At 35.0% G+C, this 20,280-nt stretch overlaps 1 protein-coding gene across 2 annotated transcripts; it reads left to right on the top strand.

Annotated features, from left to right (window-relative positions):
- The first annotated feature begins 7,753 nt into the window (after nt 1-7,753).
- Nucleotides 7,754-19,983, top strand: ubox5 (U-box domain containing 5). Of its 2 annotated transcripts, none has more exons than XM_073818599.1 (4): nt 7,754-8,156; nt 10,891-12,001; nt 16,121-16,243; nt 19,721-19,983. In XM_073818599.1, exons 1-4 carry the CDS (start codon nt 8,103-8,105, stop codon nt 19,921-19,923), a joined length of 1,491 nt encoding a protein of 496 aa, XP_073674700.1. In that variant the 5' UTR covers nt 7,754-8,102; the 3' UTR covers nt 19,924-19,983. The 2 variants fall into 2 exon arrangements, with proteins under 2 accessions (XP_073674700.1, XP_073674699.1); XM_073818598.1 differs by having other exon boundaries at nt 16,106-16,243.
- Nucleotides 19,984-20,280: the final 297 nt, after the last annotated feature.

Below are 20,280 nucleotides of genomic sequence, written 5' to 3'. Positions count from 1 at the left end.
TCACATGATGCTTCAGAAATCATTCATATATGTGACCCTGGACCACAAAACCAGTCTTAAGTCGCTGGGGTATATTTGTAGCAATAGCCAAAAACACATTGTATGGGTCAAAATGATAGATTTTTCTTTTATGCCAAAAATCATTAGTAAATTAAGTAAAGATGATCCATTAAGATTTTTTGTAAAATTCCTGCTGTAAATATATCAAAATGTAATTTTTGATTAGTAATATGCATTGTTAAGTACTTAATTTGGACAACTTTAAAGGTGATTTTCTCAGTATTTTGATTTATTTGCATCCTCAGATTCCAGATTTTCAAATAGATGTATCTCAGCCAAATATTGTCCTAACCTAACAAACTATACATCAATAGAAAGCTTATTTATTGAGCTTTCATATGATGTATACATCTCAGTTTTGTAAAATTTAACCTTATGGCTGGTTTTGTGGTCCAGGGTCACATATGCTGATTTGCTCCTCAAGAAACATTACTAATTATCAATGTTAAAAACAGTTCAATTTTATTTTTTACGATTTACAGATGAATAGAAAGTTCAAAATGACAGCATTTATTTGTAATAGAAATCTTTTGTAACATTGCAAATGTCTTTACTGACACTTTTGATCAGTTGAATGTCCTTTGTGGTTTTTACACAAATATGAACTGTTTTTAACATTGATAATAATCAGAAATGTTTCTTGAGCAGCAAATCAGCATATTAGAAGGATTTTTGAAGCATCATGTGACACTGAAGACTGCGGTAATGATGCTGAAAATTCAGCTTTGATCACAGAAATAAATTACATTACATTTTAACAGATATTCACATATAGAACAGATATTTTAAATTATAATAATATTTCACAATTTTTAATTTATGTTTTTAAAAGAAGTCTCTTCTGCTCACCAAGGCTGCATTTCTTTGATCAAAAATACAATCTTTTCAAAAAAGATTAAATATTTTTAGAATTTTAAATAGACATGTTCTATGCATTTATTTTTTTAAATGTAATTTATTTTTTGTGACCAAAGCTGAATTTTCAGCATCTTTACTCCAGTCTTCAGTCACATGATGCTTCAGAAATCATTCTAATATACTGATTTGCTGCTCAACAAACATTCACAGATTAACAGAAAGTTCAAAGGAACAGCATTTAAGTGACACAGAAATATTTTGTAACATTATATAAATGTCTTTACTGTCACTTTGGACCAATTTAATGTGCCCTTGCTAAATAAAAATATTTATTTATTTATTTTTTACAAAGGCAACACATATTTCTATTGCATTATTTTCACAGAATTCTGAAAATAAATTTGTAGTGTTTTTGTCATTTATATTAGGTTATTTTGGTCTATCATTTTTTATTAGCTTTTGGAAAAAAAATGTAATTTTAGTTATATTATATTGTCTGTTTTTACTGTAAAAACATGGTACTTTTTAGTCAGTTAGGCTGCATTTATTTAATAAAAACAGTAAATACAGTAGAAATTCTGAAATATTATTACAATTTAACATAACTTTATTTGATCTAAATATATTTTATTCATCAAGGATGAATTAAAGTGCTCAAAAGTGCATTTATAATGTAACAAAAGATTTCTATTTCAATTAAATGCTGTTCTTTTGAACTTTCTATTCATCTGTGAACCATGAAAAATCAATTGTAAGACAGTTCCCACAAAAATATTGGCCAGCACAACCATTTAGAAATTTATTTTTAATTTTGAATAATTACAGTTTTTTTCTTAAGCAGCAAATCAGCATATTAGAATGATTTCTGAAGGATCATGTGACATTGAAAAATCAGCTTTGATCGCAGAAATAAATTACATTTGAACAGATATTGACATAGAAAACCAGCTACTGTAAATTCTAATAATATTTCACATTTTACTGTATTTTTGATCAAATAAATGCATCCTAGATGAGCAAAAGAGACTTGTTTTAAAACATTTGAATTATTCCTTACTTCTGACCGGCGGAGTGAATCAAAGAGGGGTGTGTTTTGTATCTGAAGGGATCTGGTGTTGGTTCAGTGATGTTTTAATGTTTCAGGGATGGTCTGCAGTGACTAAATGTGAACACCAGGGGTCATTAGACGACAAACAGAGGGCTCCTATCTGCAGGTACAATTACTTGAAAAAAAGAGAAGCTGTTTCTGTCTGAGTTTTTTAATTTGGCGGAAATTAAAACCCGAACCGAACTTGCTTTCCTTATTCTATATTGATGTTTCTGGAAAGTTCTAGCGGTCATTGGAGAGACTCTGAGAGTTGCTGCTATGTTCTGATGTGACGTCGCGGTGTGTTGTGGGTAGACAGGCAGGCTGTGAATATGATGGTTATTTATGTGAAATCGTTATTTCCAGTATACCAACATATTACGTGTGAATATTTTGAAAAAGATGAAAAATTATTGTTATTTCATCGTTCTGATTATTGTGAATAAAGCCGATATTTTAGCTTTGTTTTTCCTGTAACATGACATGCATCAACAGTTTCCAAAACCATGTTCCTTTCGATGTAGTTCTGGTGTAATTATTTGATTTGATGATGTAAGTACTTGATTTAGAGATCAAATGCTATGTTTTTATACTATTGTTTGTATTTATGTTACTGTAATGACTTGCGTAAAAGCATATCCGATCAAAAACACATTAAATGATAAAAGACACAAATCAAACAGCGCAGTCCTCTTTGAGATGTTTGAGAAAAAAAAAACATTCTGTGTATCAAGAGTGTTGCTGAACTGAACCAAATGATTCGCGAACTGAATCAAATGATTTGCGAACTGAATCAAATGATTTACGAACTCCCTCTTAAGTCCCCAACTGAATCAAATGACTCGCGAACTGAATCAAATGATTTGCGAACTGGATCAAATGATTCACGAACTCCCACTTAAGTCCCTAAGTGAATCAAATAATTCACGAACTGAATCAAATGATTCGCGAACTGAGTCAAATCATTCACGAACTGAATCAAATGATTCGCGAACTCCCTCCGATGTCCCGAACTGAATCATTCGCGAACTGAATCAAGTGATTCGCGAACTCCCTCTGACGTCCCGAACTGAATCATTCGCGAACTGAATCAAGTGATTCGCGAACTGAATCAAATGATTCGCGAACTCAATCAAGTGATTCGCGAACTGAATCAAATTATTCGCGAACTGAATCAAATGATTTGCGAACTCCCTTTTAAGTCCTGAACTGAATCAAATGATTTGCGAACTCCCTCTTAAGTCTTGAACTGAATCAAATGATTCGCGAACTGAATCAAATGATTCGCGAACTCCCTCTTAAGTCCCTAAGTGAATCAAATGATCCGCGAACTGAATCAAATGATTCGCGAGCTCCCTCTTAAGTCCTTAAGTGAATCAAATTATTCGTGAACTCCCTCTTAAGTCCCAAAATTAATCAAATGATTCACAAACTTCCTCTGATGTCCCGAACTGAATCAAATGATTTGTGCACTTAATCAAATGATTCGCAAACTCCCTCTGAAGTCCCGAACTGAATCAAATGATTTGCGAACTCCCTTTTAAGTCCTGAACTGAATCAAATGATTTGCGAACTCCCTCTTAAGTCTTGAACTGAATCAAATGATTCGCGAACTGAATCAAATGATTCGCGAACTCCCTCTTAAGTCCCTAAGTGAATCAAATGATCCGCGAACTGAATCAAATGATTCGCGAGCTCCCTCTTAAGTCCTTAAGTGAATCAAATTATTCGTGAACTCCCTCTTAAGTCCCAAAATTAATCAAATGATTCACAAACTTCCTCTGATGTCCCGAACTGAATCAAATGATTTGTGCACTTAATCAAATGATTCGCAAACTCCCTCTGAAGTCCCGAACTGAATCAAATGATTCGCGAACTCCCTCTGAAGTCCTGAACTGAATCAAATGATTCGCGAACTCGCTCTTAAGCCCCGAACGGAATCAAATGATTCGCAAATTCCCTCCGACGTCCCAAACTGAATCAAATGATTCGCAAACTCCCTCTTAAGTCCTGAACTGAATCAAATGATTTGCATACTGACTCAAATGATTCGCAAACTCCCTCTTGAGTCCTGAACTGAATCAAATGATTGCGAACTGAATCAAATGATTCGCGAACTCCCTCTTAAGTCCTGAACGGAATCAAATGATTCACAAACTCCCTCTTAAGTCCCAAAATTAATCAAATGATTCACAAACTTCCTCTTAAGTCCCGAACGGAATCAAATGATTCGCAAATTCCCTCCGACGTCCCAAACTGAATCAAATGATTCGCGAACTCCCTCTTAAGTCCCGAACGGAATCAAATGATTCACAAACTCCCTCTTAAGTCCTGAACTTAATCAAATGATTCACAAACTCCCTCTTAAGTCCCGAACTTAATCAAATGATTCACAAACTTCCTCTTAAGTCCCGAACGGAATCAAATGATTCACAAACTCCCTCTTAAGTCCTGAACTTAATCAAATGATTCACAAACTTCCTCTTAAGTCCCGAACGGAATCAAATGATTCGCAAACTCCCTCTTAAGTCCTGAACTTAATCAAATGATTCACAAACTTCCTCTTAAGTCCCGAACGGAATCAAATGATTCACAAACTTCCTCTTAAGTCCCGAACGGAATCAAATGATTCACAAACTCCCTCTTAAGTCCTGAACTTAATCAAATGATTCACAAACTCCCTCTTAAGTCCCGAACTTAATCAAATGATTCGCGAACTCCCTCTTAAGTCCCGAACGGAATCAAATGATTCACAAACTCCCTCTTAAGTCCTGAACTTAATCAAATGATTCACAAACTCCCTCTTAAGTCCCGAACTTAATCAAATGATTCACAAACTTCCTCTTAAGTCCCGAACGGAATCAAATGATTCACAAACTCCCTCTTAAGTCCTGAACTTAATCAAATGATTCACAAACTTCCTCTTAAGTCCCGAACGGAATCAAATGATTCACAAACTTCCTCTTAAGTCCTGAACTTAATCAAATGATTCACAAACTTCCTCTTAAGTCCCGAACGGAATCAAATGATTCGCAAATTCCCTCCGACGTCCCAAACTGAATCAAATGATTCGCAAACTCCCTCTTAAGTCCTGAACTGAATCAAATGATTTGCATACTGACTCAAATGATTCGCAAACTCCCTCTTGAGTCCTGAACTGAATCAAATGATTGCGAACTGAATCAAATGATTCGCGAACTCCCTCTTAAGTCCTGAACGGAATCAAATGATTCACAAACTCCCTCTTAAGTCCCAAAATTAATCAAATGATTCACAAACTTCCTCTTAAGTCCCGAACGGAATCAAATGATTCGCAAATTCCCTCCGACGTCCCAAACTGAATCAAATGATTCGCGAACTCCCTCTTAAGTCCCGAACGGAATCAAATGATTCACAAACTCCCTCTTAAGTCCTGAACTTAATCAAATGATTCACAAACTCCCTCTTAAGTCCCGAACTTAATCAAATGATTCACAAACTTCCTCTTAAGTCCCGAACGGAATCAAATGATTCACAAACTCCCTCTTAAGTCCTGAACTTAATCAAATGATTCACAAACTTCCTCTTAAGTCCCGAACGGAATCAAATGATTCGCAAATTCCCTCCGACGTCCCAAACTGAATCAAATAATTCGCAAACCCTCTCTTAAGTCCCGAACTGAATCAAATGATTCGCAAACTTCCCCCAGTGTCCCGAACCGAATCAAGTGATTCGCAAACTCCCTCTTAAGTACGAAACGGAATCAAATGATTCACGAACTCCCTCTTAAAGGAGAAGTTCGGTGTGATATTGACCTAAAGTGTAATGAATCATGATAGTGTGAACTTACCTTTCACAGCTCATCTCGGCTTGTCCCCTGCACTCCGAAATATGGCACTAGTTAGCCGATGCTAACAACAGGTTGTCATTGAGGGTTCCTCGGGCATCGGACTAGCCATGTAAATAAATCACTGTTTTACACCATTTACGAGGCACACAGTAGCTCCACACTTCATTGGTAGACTTCCAAGGGCCCTGACATTTCAAACGAGACATTGAGAACTTTGAAAAAGCACTGGTAGTTTATTTACAGCAGGAAGGAAACTACAAACTGATAAGTCACGTGAGTACTCGCGTTACTTTTGGACTGGAGTTAGTGCAGACAGTTGGCAATTGCAAGGATGTCGGACGATGAAGCTACTGAGTTTTATGAAGTAGTAGTTTAGTTTCCTTCCTGCTCGTCACTCGACTTATCGTGACTAAATTCAAGATGGCGACAAACGGTAAATGTCCTGAAGGTACTGTCTGTATAAATCTTCTTGTAAATAAACTACCAGTGCTTTTTCAAAGTTCTCAATGTCTCGTTTGAAATGTCAGGGCCCTTGGAAGTCTACCAATGAAGTGTGGAGCTACTGTGTGCCTCGTAAATGGTTTGAAACAGTGATTTATTTACATGGCTAGTCCGATGCCCGAGGCACCCTCAACGTCAACCTGTTGTTAGCATCGGCTAACTAGTGCCATATTTCGGAGTGCAGGGGACAAGCCGAGATGAGCTATGAAAGGTAAGTTCACACTCGGTATCATGATTCAATACACTTTAGGTCAATATCACACCTGACTTCTTTAAGTCCTGAACTAAAAAAAAAAAAGATTCACTAACTGAATCAAATGATCCGCGAACTCCCTCTGATGTCCCAAACTGAATCAAATGATTCGCGAACTCCCTCTGATGTCCCGAACTGAATCAAATGATTCGCGAACTCCCTCTGATGTCCCGAACTGAATCAAATGATTCGCGAACTGAATCAAATGATTCGCGATCTCCCTCTGATGTCCCGAACTGAATCAAATGATTCGCGAACTCCCTCTGATGTCCCAAACTGAATCAAATGATTCGCGAACTCCCTCTGATGTCCCGAACTGAATCAAATGATTCGCGAACTGAATCAAATGATTCGCGAACTGAATCAAATGATTCGCGAACTGAATCAAATGATTCGCGAACTCCCTCTGTGTCCCAAACTGAGTCAAATGATTTGCGAACTCCCTCTGATGTCCCGAACTGAATCAAATGATTCGCGAACTGAATCAAATGATTCGCGATCTCCCTCTGATGTCCCGAACTGAATCAAATGATTCACGAACTCCCTCTGATGTCCCAAACTGAATCAAATGATTCGCGAACTCCCTCTGATGTCCCGAACTGAATCAAATGATTCGCGAATTGAATCAAATGATTCGCGAACTCAAACTAATCAAATGATTGGTGAACTGACCCAAATGACTTCAAACGCTGACTATACTTGTATTAATCAAATATTTATTAAACTGTTCCAAAGTGACAGTAAATAGGCTACATTTATAATATTACAAATGATTTCTATTTCAAAGAAATGCAGTTCTTCTGAACTTTCTATTCATCAGTGAATCATGAAAAATTAAATCCATCACGGTTTTCAGCAAATCAGTATATTAGAATGATTTAGGAAGGACCATGTGACACTGAAGACTGCAGTAATGATGCTGACAATTCAGAGTTGATCACAGCACTCAATTACATTCTAACAGATATTCACACAGGAAACAGCTATTTTAACAATACAGGTTTCCCGCCAGCAGGTGGCAGCGGTGAGCCGCACGCGCATTTGATCCCGGAAGTAGCGGTGACGTCAGCGCCTCCGTTTCTTCTGCTGTGGGTGAGTTTTGTTTTGATCGGTGTGAGATGTTGAAATGTTATATGCTTTATTTACGCGTCTGTATGAGCTATCGGCATGTTTGAGATCAGTTTGATCAGCAACAAACACAACATTATAAAATCAATGTTATTACTGTACTTTTTATACATGTGCACTTTTTGCACATCTGGAAATGCTAGCGATTTTTGCAATGCTATCGCGTAAATTATGTAGTATATCAATGTTAATTAGTATTATTGCGTATTATATATATATATATATATATATATATATATATACTCTTTACTTTAAATGTTAGTTTCAGGATCTCTATTGAAAGCTCCACAGAGTTCTATTATGATTTGTGATTGTCTCTAGTGCTGAAATGTCTCTGACTCACAGATATTAATAGATTGTCTTTCAGAGCTGTAGATGCAGTGGCCATGGTGCTCAACCTGTGCTTGCCACACTTTCAGACCTCCATTCAATGCAACAAGGTACCATACAAATAACAGCCATTATGCTTTTCATGCAGTTTGACCTTAGGTTAAAATTACACTCATACAACTTTGTTGAAATACATTTATTTAACAATATCACATCAACAAGAGCGGTTCTGAATATCAATACTGTGATTCGGCTGCAATGAATATGGTGTTTGTTTTTAGCAACATTGCCATTTTTGAGAAAAGGAAAGAGAAATCCTGTTAGAATTTAGTCATTCCAACCCTTTACTGTTTTCTTTCTTCCATTGAACACAATAGGAGATCACTGGGATAATTAATAATAAAGAGCAAAAAGCATCATATGATATGTGATTCATTCAGAGTCTCTAAAAAGTAAGATTTTTGGTTTTTAAAGAATTATTTTCTGCTCAACAAGCCTGCATTTATTTGATCCAAAGTACAGCAAAAGCCGTATTATTGTGAAATATTTTTCTCTATTTATATATCTGCTTTCTATTTGAATAGATTTGAAAATGTAATTTATTTCTGTGATCAAAGCTGAATTTTCACCATCATTACACCAGTCTTCAGTGTCACATGATCCTTCAGAAATCATTCTAATATGCCGATTTGCTGTTGAAGAAATATTTATTATCACTATTTAACACAGTTGAGTACATTTTTCAGGATTATTTGATGAATGGAAAGATCCAAAGATTGAATTTATCTGAAATAAAAAGCTTTTGTAACATTATACATTATACCACTAAAAAGAATGGAGTCTTTATTGGAAAATAAACTATAGAAATTAATAAATTAATATTTTTATTTAGCAAAGATGCTTTGAATTGATCAAAAGTGATGATAAAGACATTTAAAATGTCACAAAAGATTTCCATTTCAGATAAATACTGTTCTACTGAACTTTCTATTCATCTAAGAAACCGGTTTTATTTTTGTTTTTTGAGCAGCAAATCAGAATATTAGTATAATTTCTGAAGCACATTAAAATCCTACTGTGTAAAAACTTTTGACTGGTAGTGTATATGATGACTTTGTAATCTAAATGGTACTCAATCCAGATCATGCTGTATCTGTTTGTCTAATCTCAAAAAAACAGTATTTTATCTGGCACCTAAAACTGTCAGCCTGAGAGAGAAAGCCAGAGATAAGCAGAAAGCAGGAGACAAAGTGCTGATGAATGGGCAGGGTTTATTAAAAAATCTTAATTGCTTGATTATTATTAATTGCATATGTCTATCACAGATGCATTGCAACATGTATTGTTATATTAAACGGCTACACAACAAAATCCCAATAAACCTTTTTTAAAAATTGAGATATATCTTCCTATCTCTTATTCGGGAGACAAATATTCCATGAAACCTCACAATCATGAGATTAAACTTGCTAAAGCAAGGAAAAAAGTACTATACGATATAAAAATATAATAGTGTATATATTGTATAAATAAATAAAACTGACAATTAAACAACACAGGTTGCTACCAGTGTTATTTTAGTAGCACTGATGTACTATTTTAATCTTAGTTAATATTTTGAACTCGATTTTATTTGTATATATTGTTTTTACCTTAATTTTAGTTAAGGTTTTATTTTTGTTTATTGTTTTTCTACAGATTTGTGACCCTGGAGCACAAAACCAGTCATGAGTAGCACAGATAATGCCAAAAATACATAGTATGGGTCAAAATGATCTTTTATGCCAAAAATCATTAGGATATTAAGATCATGTTCCATAAAGATATTTTATACATTTCCTACTATAGTAATATGCATTGCTAAGAACTTCATGTGGGCAACTTTAAAGGCGATTTTCTTAATATTTTGATATTTTTTCACTCAGATTCAAGATTTCTTAAATAGTTGTATCTTAACAAACCATACATCAATGGAAAGCTCTTTTATTCACATTTATACAAACAAATGTACCCTTATGACTGGTTTAGTGGTCCAGGTTCACATGTGCATACAGCTATTTATTTTTTAATTATTACTTCTAGCTTATTTTGTTTTAGGCATTTTAGTTCATCAAGTTAAACTAAATGTTGGTTTGGATTTTGGCAATTAACTGCTTTCTTATTACCTGTTAGGATAGGACAATATTTGGCTGAACTATTTGAGAATCTGTAATCTGAGAGTGCAAAAATTACCAAAATATTGAGAAAATCACCTTTAAAATTGTCCAAATGAAGTTCTTAGCAATGCATATTACCAATTAAAAATGATTAAAGTTTTGCTATTTACAGTAGGAAATTTATAAAATATCTTTATGGAACATGATCTTAATATCCCAATGATTTTTGGCATAAAAGATCATTTTGACCCATACTATGTACGTTTGGCTATTGCTATAACGTTATCTGTGCAACTCATGACTTTTTTTTTTTTAACTAAACATTTGATTTTATCTTTACGAAGTCTGGCTGCTCCTGAAACAACCCTTCAGAACTACATTTAATTTGTTATTTGCATTAAAAAGAGCACAGAATGTTTCATGGAAGAAAGAAAATAAGTCATAAAGGTTTTGAACGTGTTTCTTTATATTCTCAGTTTTCGGTGAACCTTTTCTTTAAAGCCCTTCTCTGAAATTCCTTTAAATAAGCAGATGGTGAGTAACAGCGGGTTCAGCTCTGACATTGTGTCTTGTGTGCGTCTGAGCCGACCTTGCAATGTTCTCTACCGTGAACGCACGTCTGTGACTATCGATATGCGTTTTGATGTTGTCATTGGTCCTTCAACATCTTTTCTTGTCGTCCTGACAGCTGTGTGCCGACGGTTACGACGTCTCCAACCTTCTTTCCGCTGACCCGACTGCACGCCGGAAGGGGTTCAAGCTGGAATACTTCCTCCGGCCTCCTGTCCACGTCACGCTGAGCTTCCAGGTCAAGATGGAGTTGTGTCGGCTGGATATTGAGCTTTGGCCTTGGGGAATGGACCAGGGACGAACTTTCCGAAAGCTGGAGATCCTAACCAGTTCGGAGCGAGACGGCGATCAGTTCGAACTCGTGTCTCGTTGTGGTTTGCAAGAGGAGCTGCAGGTGTGTTTCCTCCACCAAGGTTTCAAACCTCGAGCGCCGTTTGCCAATCCTCCACCGCAGGTGGCGTCTGGAGTGAAAACGCAGGAGCTTTGGAAACGTGGGTCGCTCGAATCGATCGCTCAGCTTAGAGTCAGTATTCCCTACAGCGGCGCCGCATCTGCGCTCGGCATTAAATCCCTCGCCGTCTGGGCTTTGCCTTCTCGCCGCTGTCCTGCATCTGAACTAGAAATTATTCGAGAAGCGCACTTAAACAATCTGAAAAGAACCAACCATCCAGCCATCGTCGTACCTCCCAAACTAGATCCTGTGTTACCCGAAGATGCGATTCCGGAGGAGTTCCTTGATCCGTTAACACAAGAGCTCATGGTTTTCCCAATGATCTTGCCAAGTGGAATGGTGATTGATAACAGCACGCTAGAGGAGTACCAGAAGAGAGAAGCCACATGGGGTCGTTTACCCAATGACCCGTTTACAGGCGTCCCGTTTACACAGGAATCAAAGCCAATTCCAAACCCTCTCCTCAAAAGCCGCATTGACCGCTTGGCTCTGCAGACGGGATGCACAGGAGTCAGAAACAAGAATAACCTCTTGACTAAACCACAACCTTCCAGACTCACAGTAGAGGCCAAAAGCGTCACAGACTCGAGTAGAAACCGAGATATTTTACAAACACAGTCTTTTGCATCAGTTTCAGACACTAAAACGGAATCAGATGCCTGGAAAATAGAACAGACGCAGAGCCGTTCCACCAAAAGAAAGTACGAATGCAGTTTTCCCTCCACCAGCGCTGATCCTGATCGTTCTCCTTTGAGGAAAGCGCAGGAAGCTCCCTTAGGTTTGTATGGAAACTGCTACAGAATTAAAACATTCTAACAAAGTCCCTTTTTAAGGCAAGTCATGTCACTCGGCGGCCATCTTTGAAACGCTTGCCATTCAAGTGCAGCTCCGATCTGTTTGAATGGGGAAACATCAAATTCTCCAAAACTGTTCACCAAGCTTACGATTAAATTTCATATTTTAAAATCACCAAATAAATCCAACAAGAACTGCCCCATAAATATGGTTCCTTGTGCTCCTATAGCGTTAAAAAACGCTTATTTTTCAGGCAAGATGAGCCAGTGCGCATGCGCAGTACTGAGCGCACGTCTCAGAGCGCCGATTGTTTCTATAGCAACCAGGACTTCTAACGGCAGCTGCGGTGACGCGCCGACTTTACTCATCAATAATTGGCTATTTCATTAAGAAGGCGGGGCTTCGCGGCCATAATGAGCGTTGCATTTTTCCCCATTCAAAACTACACGAATGACATGTCTTGGGTATTCTATAGTCTTTGATTCTAATCAGTTCTGACCTTTTTTTTTAATTACTAGTTTAAAATCAAACAATTCAGACCTTTTTTCTTGCATTCCCTGAAAACGCAGATGTTTAAACGGACATACCACGGATGAAAACTGCTATGATTACGTTACTTTTAACGCCTAAATTTGATTTAAACAATAGATCTACATAATATGTGACCCTGGAGCACAAAACCAGTCTTAAGCAGCATGGGTAATATTTGTAGCAATAGCCAAAAATACATTGTATGGGTCAAAATGATACATTTTTCTTTTATGGCAAAAATCATTAGGATATTAAGTAAAGATCATGTTCCTTGAAGATATTTGATAAATTTCCTACCGTAAATATATCAAAACATAATTTTTGATTAGTAATATGCATTGCTAAGAACTTCATTTGGACAACTTTAAAGGCGATCTTCTCAGTATTTTGATTTTTTTTTTTCACACTCAGATTCCAGATTTTCAAATAGTTGTATCTAACAAGCCATACATCGATGGAAAGCTTATTTATTCAGAGATTTTATTTAACAAATTGACCTTTATGACTGGTTTTCACTTTTTCTTCACAAAAAGAGTACATACTTTTAGGGCATAGTATAAGTAGGCGAATTGGGACGCAGCAGAACTTTCCGGTCAGACGTTAATATGCGTGCGAACTTGAATTGCGCGCTCAAAAATGAAGGCGCGCGCTGTATATCAAGTTATATGCAAAGAATATTTTCAAATATATTTTCTGATTTGTGAAAAGAAAAGCGTTTTATCTCAAGGGAGATTTAAATCAAATGTGGAGGTACATGCTGTATATACTAATTTGGGATTTTTTAATTTAATATAATTTTATTTGTGACGTGACACTGGACCACAAAACCAGTCATAAAGGTCAGTTTTTTAAAAAATTGAGATTTATTCATCTAAAACCTGAATAAATAAGCTTTTCATTGATGTATGATTTGTTAGGATTTGGCTGAGATGCAGCTTTTTGACTTTCCGATCTATATTATCAAGATAAGTGCTTATCGAAAAAATTAAACACTTATTTCACAGATACATTGTCTTTTAATAATTCAAGAGCTTTTCAAGTAGCCTCTTCAGGGATATTGCTATTTTCAAGAGCTTTGACAAAAAGTCAAATTCAAGTTCATTTTCGCCGTTTATAACCGAAAATGACGAGACAAGAAACAAACAGCAGCTCTCAATCTCCACCAGTAGCCTATAATACAAAAGTTTTAGCGTCACAAGGAAAAAGTACTCTTTGCATAGACTTTATACATTTATTATAAAGTTATTGTAAAGTATTAAGCCTCTCACCTCAGAAAAAAACGAACTTTCCTGTCCTGTCAGACGTCAATTGCGCGCTCAAATATGAAGGCGCGCATACAAAGAACATATCTGTATTTTCTGATTTGTGAATTTATTTTTTAATTTATTTATTTATTTATTTTTTGAGAAAATTGACATTAAAATCTAAATAAGCTTTCCATTGATGTATGATTTGTTACAATAGGGCAATATTTGGCTGACATACAACTATTTGAAAATCTGGAATCTGATGGTGCCAAAAAAATCTAAATATTGAGAAAATCGCCTTTAAAGTTGTCCAAATGATCTTTTTAGCAATGCACATACTAATCAAACACTAAGTTTTAATATATTTATTGTAGAAATTTTACAAAATATATTGGAGCATGACCTTTACGTAATATCCTAATGATTTTTGGCATGAAAGAAAGATAATTTTGCTCACATAATGTTTTTTTTTTTTTTTTTTTGTCACCTTTAATTTGTGGCCTGTGAAAACCACTATATCCTAATGGAATATGTCCTAAAACACACTATACAGGAAACCATTTTTAATGGTTTAATGACTAATAGTTAATAGTTTGTAATGGATGTAATGGAAACCATAAGATTTCTGTAATGGTTTCTATTGTTTTTTTGTTTTTTTTTTAGCATGACAGTGCAGATACTTTGCCAATACATCATGAAATTACCAAAGTATTACATAAATACTAAGTAGCCAGAGCATTGCTGGATATGTAGGAGTACTTACTGACAAAATTGTGTGATGGTTATGAAATCATAAGCATGCGAATTATCGTAATTATCTGAATAATCGTAATTATCTTAGTAAGTCATGAAATTACCAAAGAAGGTCAATAAATTACATAACTAGTGTTGTGTTTTAGTTGAGAAAGCAATTTTGACATATAAAGCACATGATTACGAGTGAATGTGTGTTTTTTTTTATTTTTATAAAAGTATTTGCTATTGCCGTCGATTATTTTACAATAAATTCTAGTTCGTTTAATCCCTTCCTGGAAAACCGTTTTGGATCCCACATGTTTTTTTTTTTAACTAAGTTTTTTCTGCTCACCAAGGCTGCATTTATTTGATCAAAAATACAGTAAAAATGTGAAATATTATTAGAATTTAAAATAGCTGTTTTCATTGTGAATATCTCTTACAATTTTATTTATTCCTGTGATGCAAAGCTGAATTTTCAGCATCATTACTGCAGTCTTCAGTGTCACATGATCCTTCAGAAATTATTCCAATATGCTAATTTGCTGCTGAAGAAACATTTATAATTCCCAACATTCTAATTCCTTTAATCCCCTCCTGAAAAATAGTTTTGGATCCCAAATTAAAAAAAAAAAAAAAAAAAAAAAAAAAAATTCTTCTGCTCATCAAGGCTGCATTTATTTGATCAAAAATACAGTAAAAATGTGAAAATATTAGAATTTAAAATGGCTGTTATCTGAATTTTCAGCATCATTACTTCAGTCTTCAATGTCACATGATCCTTCAGAAATCATTCTAATATGCTGATTTGCTGTTTAAGAAACATTTATAATTCCCAACATTATTACATTTAGACATTTAGTAGACGCTTTTATCCAAAGCGACTTACAAAAGAGGGCTATGGAAGCAATCAAAATCAACAAAAGAGCAATAATCCAATGCTATGACAAGTCTCATTTAGCCTAGTTTTTTTTTTTAATTATATAACAAATAAAAAGAAAATAGATAGAATAAAAAAGCTAGAGGGTGCTAGAGTTAGAGGGTCAAATAAAAATGAAAGCGGTGTGTTTTTAGCATTATAATTATTTTGTCATTATAATTTGTGTTTTTACATTATAATTCATTTAATCCCCTCCTGAAAAATAGTTTTGGATCCCACTTTTTTTTTTTTTTTAAGTTTCTAATGCTCACCAGGCTTGTATTTATTTGATCAAAAATACAGTAAAAAATGTGAAATATTATTCGATTTTAAAATAGCCATTTTCTCTGTCAATATCTGTTATAATGTAATTTATTCCTGTGATCAAAGCTGAATTTTCAGCATCATTACTTCAGTCTTCAGTGTCACATGATCCTTCCAATATGTTGATTTTCTGCTCAAGAAACATTGAATGAATACAATATAAGTCTAAAAGGGCAAGTTTATTTTTTAAGACTAGAAGTAGAGTTAGAGGGTCAAATAAAGATGGAAGAGATGTGTTTTGAGCATTATAATTCCTTTAATACCCTCCAGAAAAATGGTATTATATCCCCTCTATACATGTTTTCTGATGTATTTCTTGCTCACGTTTAAGTCTGTTGTGTTTCAGAGTCGGACTCACATGAGAGACGTTTAGCAGACAGTTTGGATCAGGCGCTGAACGCTGCTCTTCACGGGTTACCAGTGTTCACCTCATCGAGCAAAACCACTTCCTGTGTGGACGCCTCCGCTGGTATGAGACTAAAATCAACGTATATGCAAATAAAGCATGGCCATTTTTGTTTGTTACTGGGAGTTGCATTTGAATGTTTTTCCTTTAGTCTAGTTTAGTGTTTATCAGCTCTAGCATCTTGATCTCAATCACCTGCAACTCACCTGTAACTTTCTAGTCGTCCTTGATTGGCTTGTTCAGGTGTGTTTGATTAGACCTGGATTTAAGGGAAGACAAGCAAAAGTCAAGTTGCATGTGTTTTTTCAGACTAGTGGAAAGATATCATCCAAAAGACACTGTTAAGTCTTTCTTTTATAGCACTTTATCTATTTGTGTCAATAGATTTCAATTACAATACAGATTTTTAAAGGCCAAGAGTTTTTTTTTCCTACGCCATAAATCTCCACTTTAGTACTTACACTCACCACACTTTACGTTTTTATTCCTTCCTATATTCGGAAGGTTTTTCCAGAGGGATTTGTTCATATATAATTAGCTTGATATTATATAACATTTTTCTGCCTGTTCTAATTTTTTTCTGAATTATGGAGTGACAAAAATGAGAATCCCCTCTGTAAAAGAATTTGATTCTAATATGTGACCCTGGACCACAAAACCAGTCTTAAGTCGCTGGGGTATATTTGTAGCAATAGCCAAAAATACATTGTATGGGTCAAAATTATTGATTTTTCTTTTATGCCAAAAATCTTTAGGAAATTAAGTAAAGATTATGTTCCATTAAGATTTTTTGTAAAATTCCTACTATAAATATATCAAAATGTAATTTTTGATTAGTAATATGCATTGTTAAGATCTTAATTTGGACAACTTTAAAGGTGATTTTCTCAGTATTTTGATTTTTTTGCATCCTCAGATTCCAGATTTTCAAATAGATGTATCTCGGCCAAATATTGTCCTATCCTAACAAACCATACATCAATAGAAAGCTTATTTATTGAGCTTTTATATGATGTATACATCTCAGTTTTGTCAAATTTAACCTTATGACTGGTTTTGTGGTCCAGGGTCACATATGTCAAAAAATGAAATAAGAATTTTGAAACTGACTTCATCCAGTGTTTAGATTTTTGTACTAGAAATGTGCAAATTAGTGCATATTTTATTAAATAATGATCATTTGCATACTAAAACCTAACATTTTAGAAAACTTGTCATACAAAAAATGTTTGCAATTATCAATGTAATCAATCAACTGGGTAAGTAAGGTGATAACTATTAGTTCATTTATTTTTTACCCTATTTACCTGCTGTGTCTCGCATTAAGGCATTATTTAATGAAATATGTGCTAATTTGCATACATTTCTAGTACAAAAATCTAAACACTGAATGAAGTCAGTTTCAAAATTCTTGTTTAATATTTTTGACATATTAGAGTCCAATGTTTTTACTCATTTTGTCACTCCATAATTCAGAAGAAACTTACAACAGACAAAATACAATGTATTTTTTACTATTTTGGCGGAATAAAATGTTATTTAAAAATCAAGCAAATCATATATGAACGAATCCTTCTGTTAAAACCTTCAGGATATAGACGGGAATAAAAATGTAAAGTGTGGTGTGTGTAAGTGCTGCTGAAGTGGAGATTTATGGCTCAGTGTAGGAGAAACAACTCATGGCCTTTAAAAATCTGTATTGTAATTGAAATCTATCGACACAAATAGATAGTGCTATAAAAGAAAGACTTAACAGTGTCTTTTGGGTGTTTTCTTTCCACTAATCTGAAAAAAAAAACACTTTATGAAACACCAAAAAGCCCAAAATCTCAAACTTGTCAGGTGCATGAAAAAACACAGTTTTTGCCTGCAGTGTTTCCCCTTAAATGAAAAATGGATCTTGAGGGTCAGAGTTACGAAACACTAGTTTAATCAGTTAAATCAGGTTTTGACAGTCTTAAAAAGTCACATTTTCACAAATTAAGGACTTAAAAAGTCTTAAAAGGCATACAAATAAAGATTTTGTTTCTCAGTATTTTTGTCTGGTTTTCTAGTACAAACACCTAAACATTCTCCAATCAAGATGCATTCACTGAAGATGCATAAAGAAGATATGAAATCATGAATTTGCTGTATTTGTCTTTTTCTTCTCAGTGTAGGATAAAAAACTCTTGGCTTTTAAAAATATATATTATAATTGAAATGCATTGACACAAATAGATAAAGTCCTATAAAAGAAAGACTTAAAGGATTAGTTCACTTTCATAACAACAATGCACAGATAATGTACTCACCTCCTTGTCATCCAAGATGTTCATGTCTTTCTTTCCTCAGTTGTAAAGAAATTGTGTTTTTTTTGAGGAAAACATTTCAGGATTTCTCTCTTTATAATGGAAATGGATGGCGCCCCGAAGTCTGAACTTCCGAAATGCGGTTTAAATGCTGCTTCAAAAGACTCTAAACGATCCCAGTCGAGGAGGAAGGGTCTTATCTAGCGAAACGATCAGTTATTTTCGAAACAAATTGACAATTTATATACTTTTTAACCTCGAATGCTCGTCTTGTCTCATCTCTACGCAGCGCGTGCGAAGTCTGTGTGATTGGGGTAAATACAGTTAGGGTACGTCTAAAAACTCCCATCTCGTTTTCTTCCCTAACTTCAAAATCACCTTAGATCGCTGCAAAAGTACCGACATAGTGTTTACAAAGTGAACATACAAAGAAACTCAAACTTCCTTTACAAAAAAAAGGTAAAAACAGCATTATAGGACAATTTTGACGTTGAAGACATAAACGAGATGGGAGTTTTTAGACGTACCCTAACTGCATTTACCTCACTGAGTTTGCATACGCTGCGCAGAGATGAGACAAGACGAGCATTTGAGGTTAAAAAGTATATAAATTGTCAATTTGTTTCGAAAATAACCGATCGTTTCGCTAGATAAGACCCTTCCTCATCGGCTGGGATCGTTTAGAGCGTTTTGAAGCTGCATTTAAACTGCATTTCGGAAGTTCAAACTTCGTGGCTCCATCCATATCCATTATAAAGAGAGAAATCCTGAAATGTTTTCCTCAAAAACACAATTTCTTTACGACTGAGGAAAGAAAGACATGAACATCTTGGATGACAAGGGGGTGAGTACATGATCTGTGCATTGTTGTTATGAAAGTGAACTAATCCTTTAACAGTGTCTTTTGGATGTTTTCTTTTCCACTAGTCTGAAAAAAACACTTTATGAAACACCAAAAAGCCCAAAATGTCAAACTTGTCAGGTGCATGAAAAAACAGTCTCCCCTTAAATGAAAAATTGATCTTGAGGGTCAGAGTTACGAAACACTAGTTTAATCAGTTAAATCAGTTTTTGACAGTCTTAAAAAGTCTCATTTCCACAAATGAAGGAGTTAAAAGGTCTTAAAAGTCATGCAAAAAAGATTTTTTGAAAATACATTTTCAAATCGAGATGCAAAATGAAGATATGAAGACTTGTTTTCATGAACCCTTGTTTTTGTTGATCTGTTTGAACTGTGTGTCTTTTCCAGGTCAGCACACGTGTGCGTTTTGCTCTTGTTCTTTGACGGTTTACTCCTCAAGCGTGCCGTCGTACTCTCTGCCTTGCTCTCATCTCATGTGTGGAGCGTGTTTGAGACAGAAACAGCCGTCAGATTCTCAGAAACTGAAGATTAAATGTCCCGTCTGCGGCACGACTGCGTCTAGCAAAGACGTCACACGAGTGCATCACTGAACACTTGTTTGCAGATTTTGTGTGTCATTTTCATTAAAACTTCTTGAAAAAGCTTGAGAACGACTGTCATTATTAGTCTGGTTTCACAGACAGGGCTTAGACTAAGCCAGAATTAGGTCATATTAGGACATTTAAGTCATTTTTTTAAGTAATTACTGGTGTGCATCTTGAGACTAAACAACGGCACTGATATATTTTAAGATCAGTCAGTGCAAATTTCTTTCAGATGAAACAGCTCACACTTACATTTTAGTCTGGGACTAGGTTTAAGCCTTGTCTGGTAAATGTTAATATTCTATATTACACTGAAAGAAACTATTTTCGATTAGAAATTGCTTGCAAATTTCAAAAAGAATC

This window comes from Garra rufa, chromosome 15 (genome assembly GCF_049309525.1).
Source record: "Garra rufa chromosome 15, GarRuf1.0, whole genome shotgun sequence".
In the NCBI taxonomy this organism is placed as follows: domain Eukaryota; kingdom Metazoa; phylum Chordata; class Actinopteri; order Cypriniformes; family Cyprinidae; genus Garra; species Garra rufa.
The sequence above is the reverse complement of the archived record's forward strand: the minus strand, read 5'-3'. Positions and strand labels throughout refer to the sequence as shown.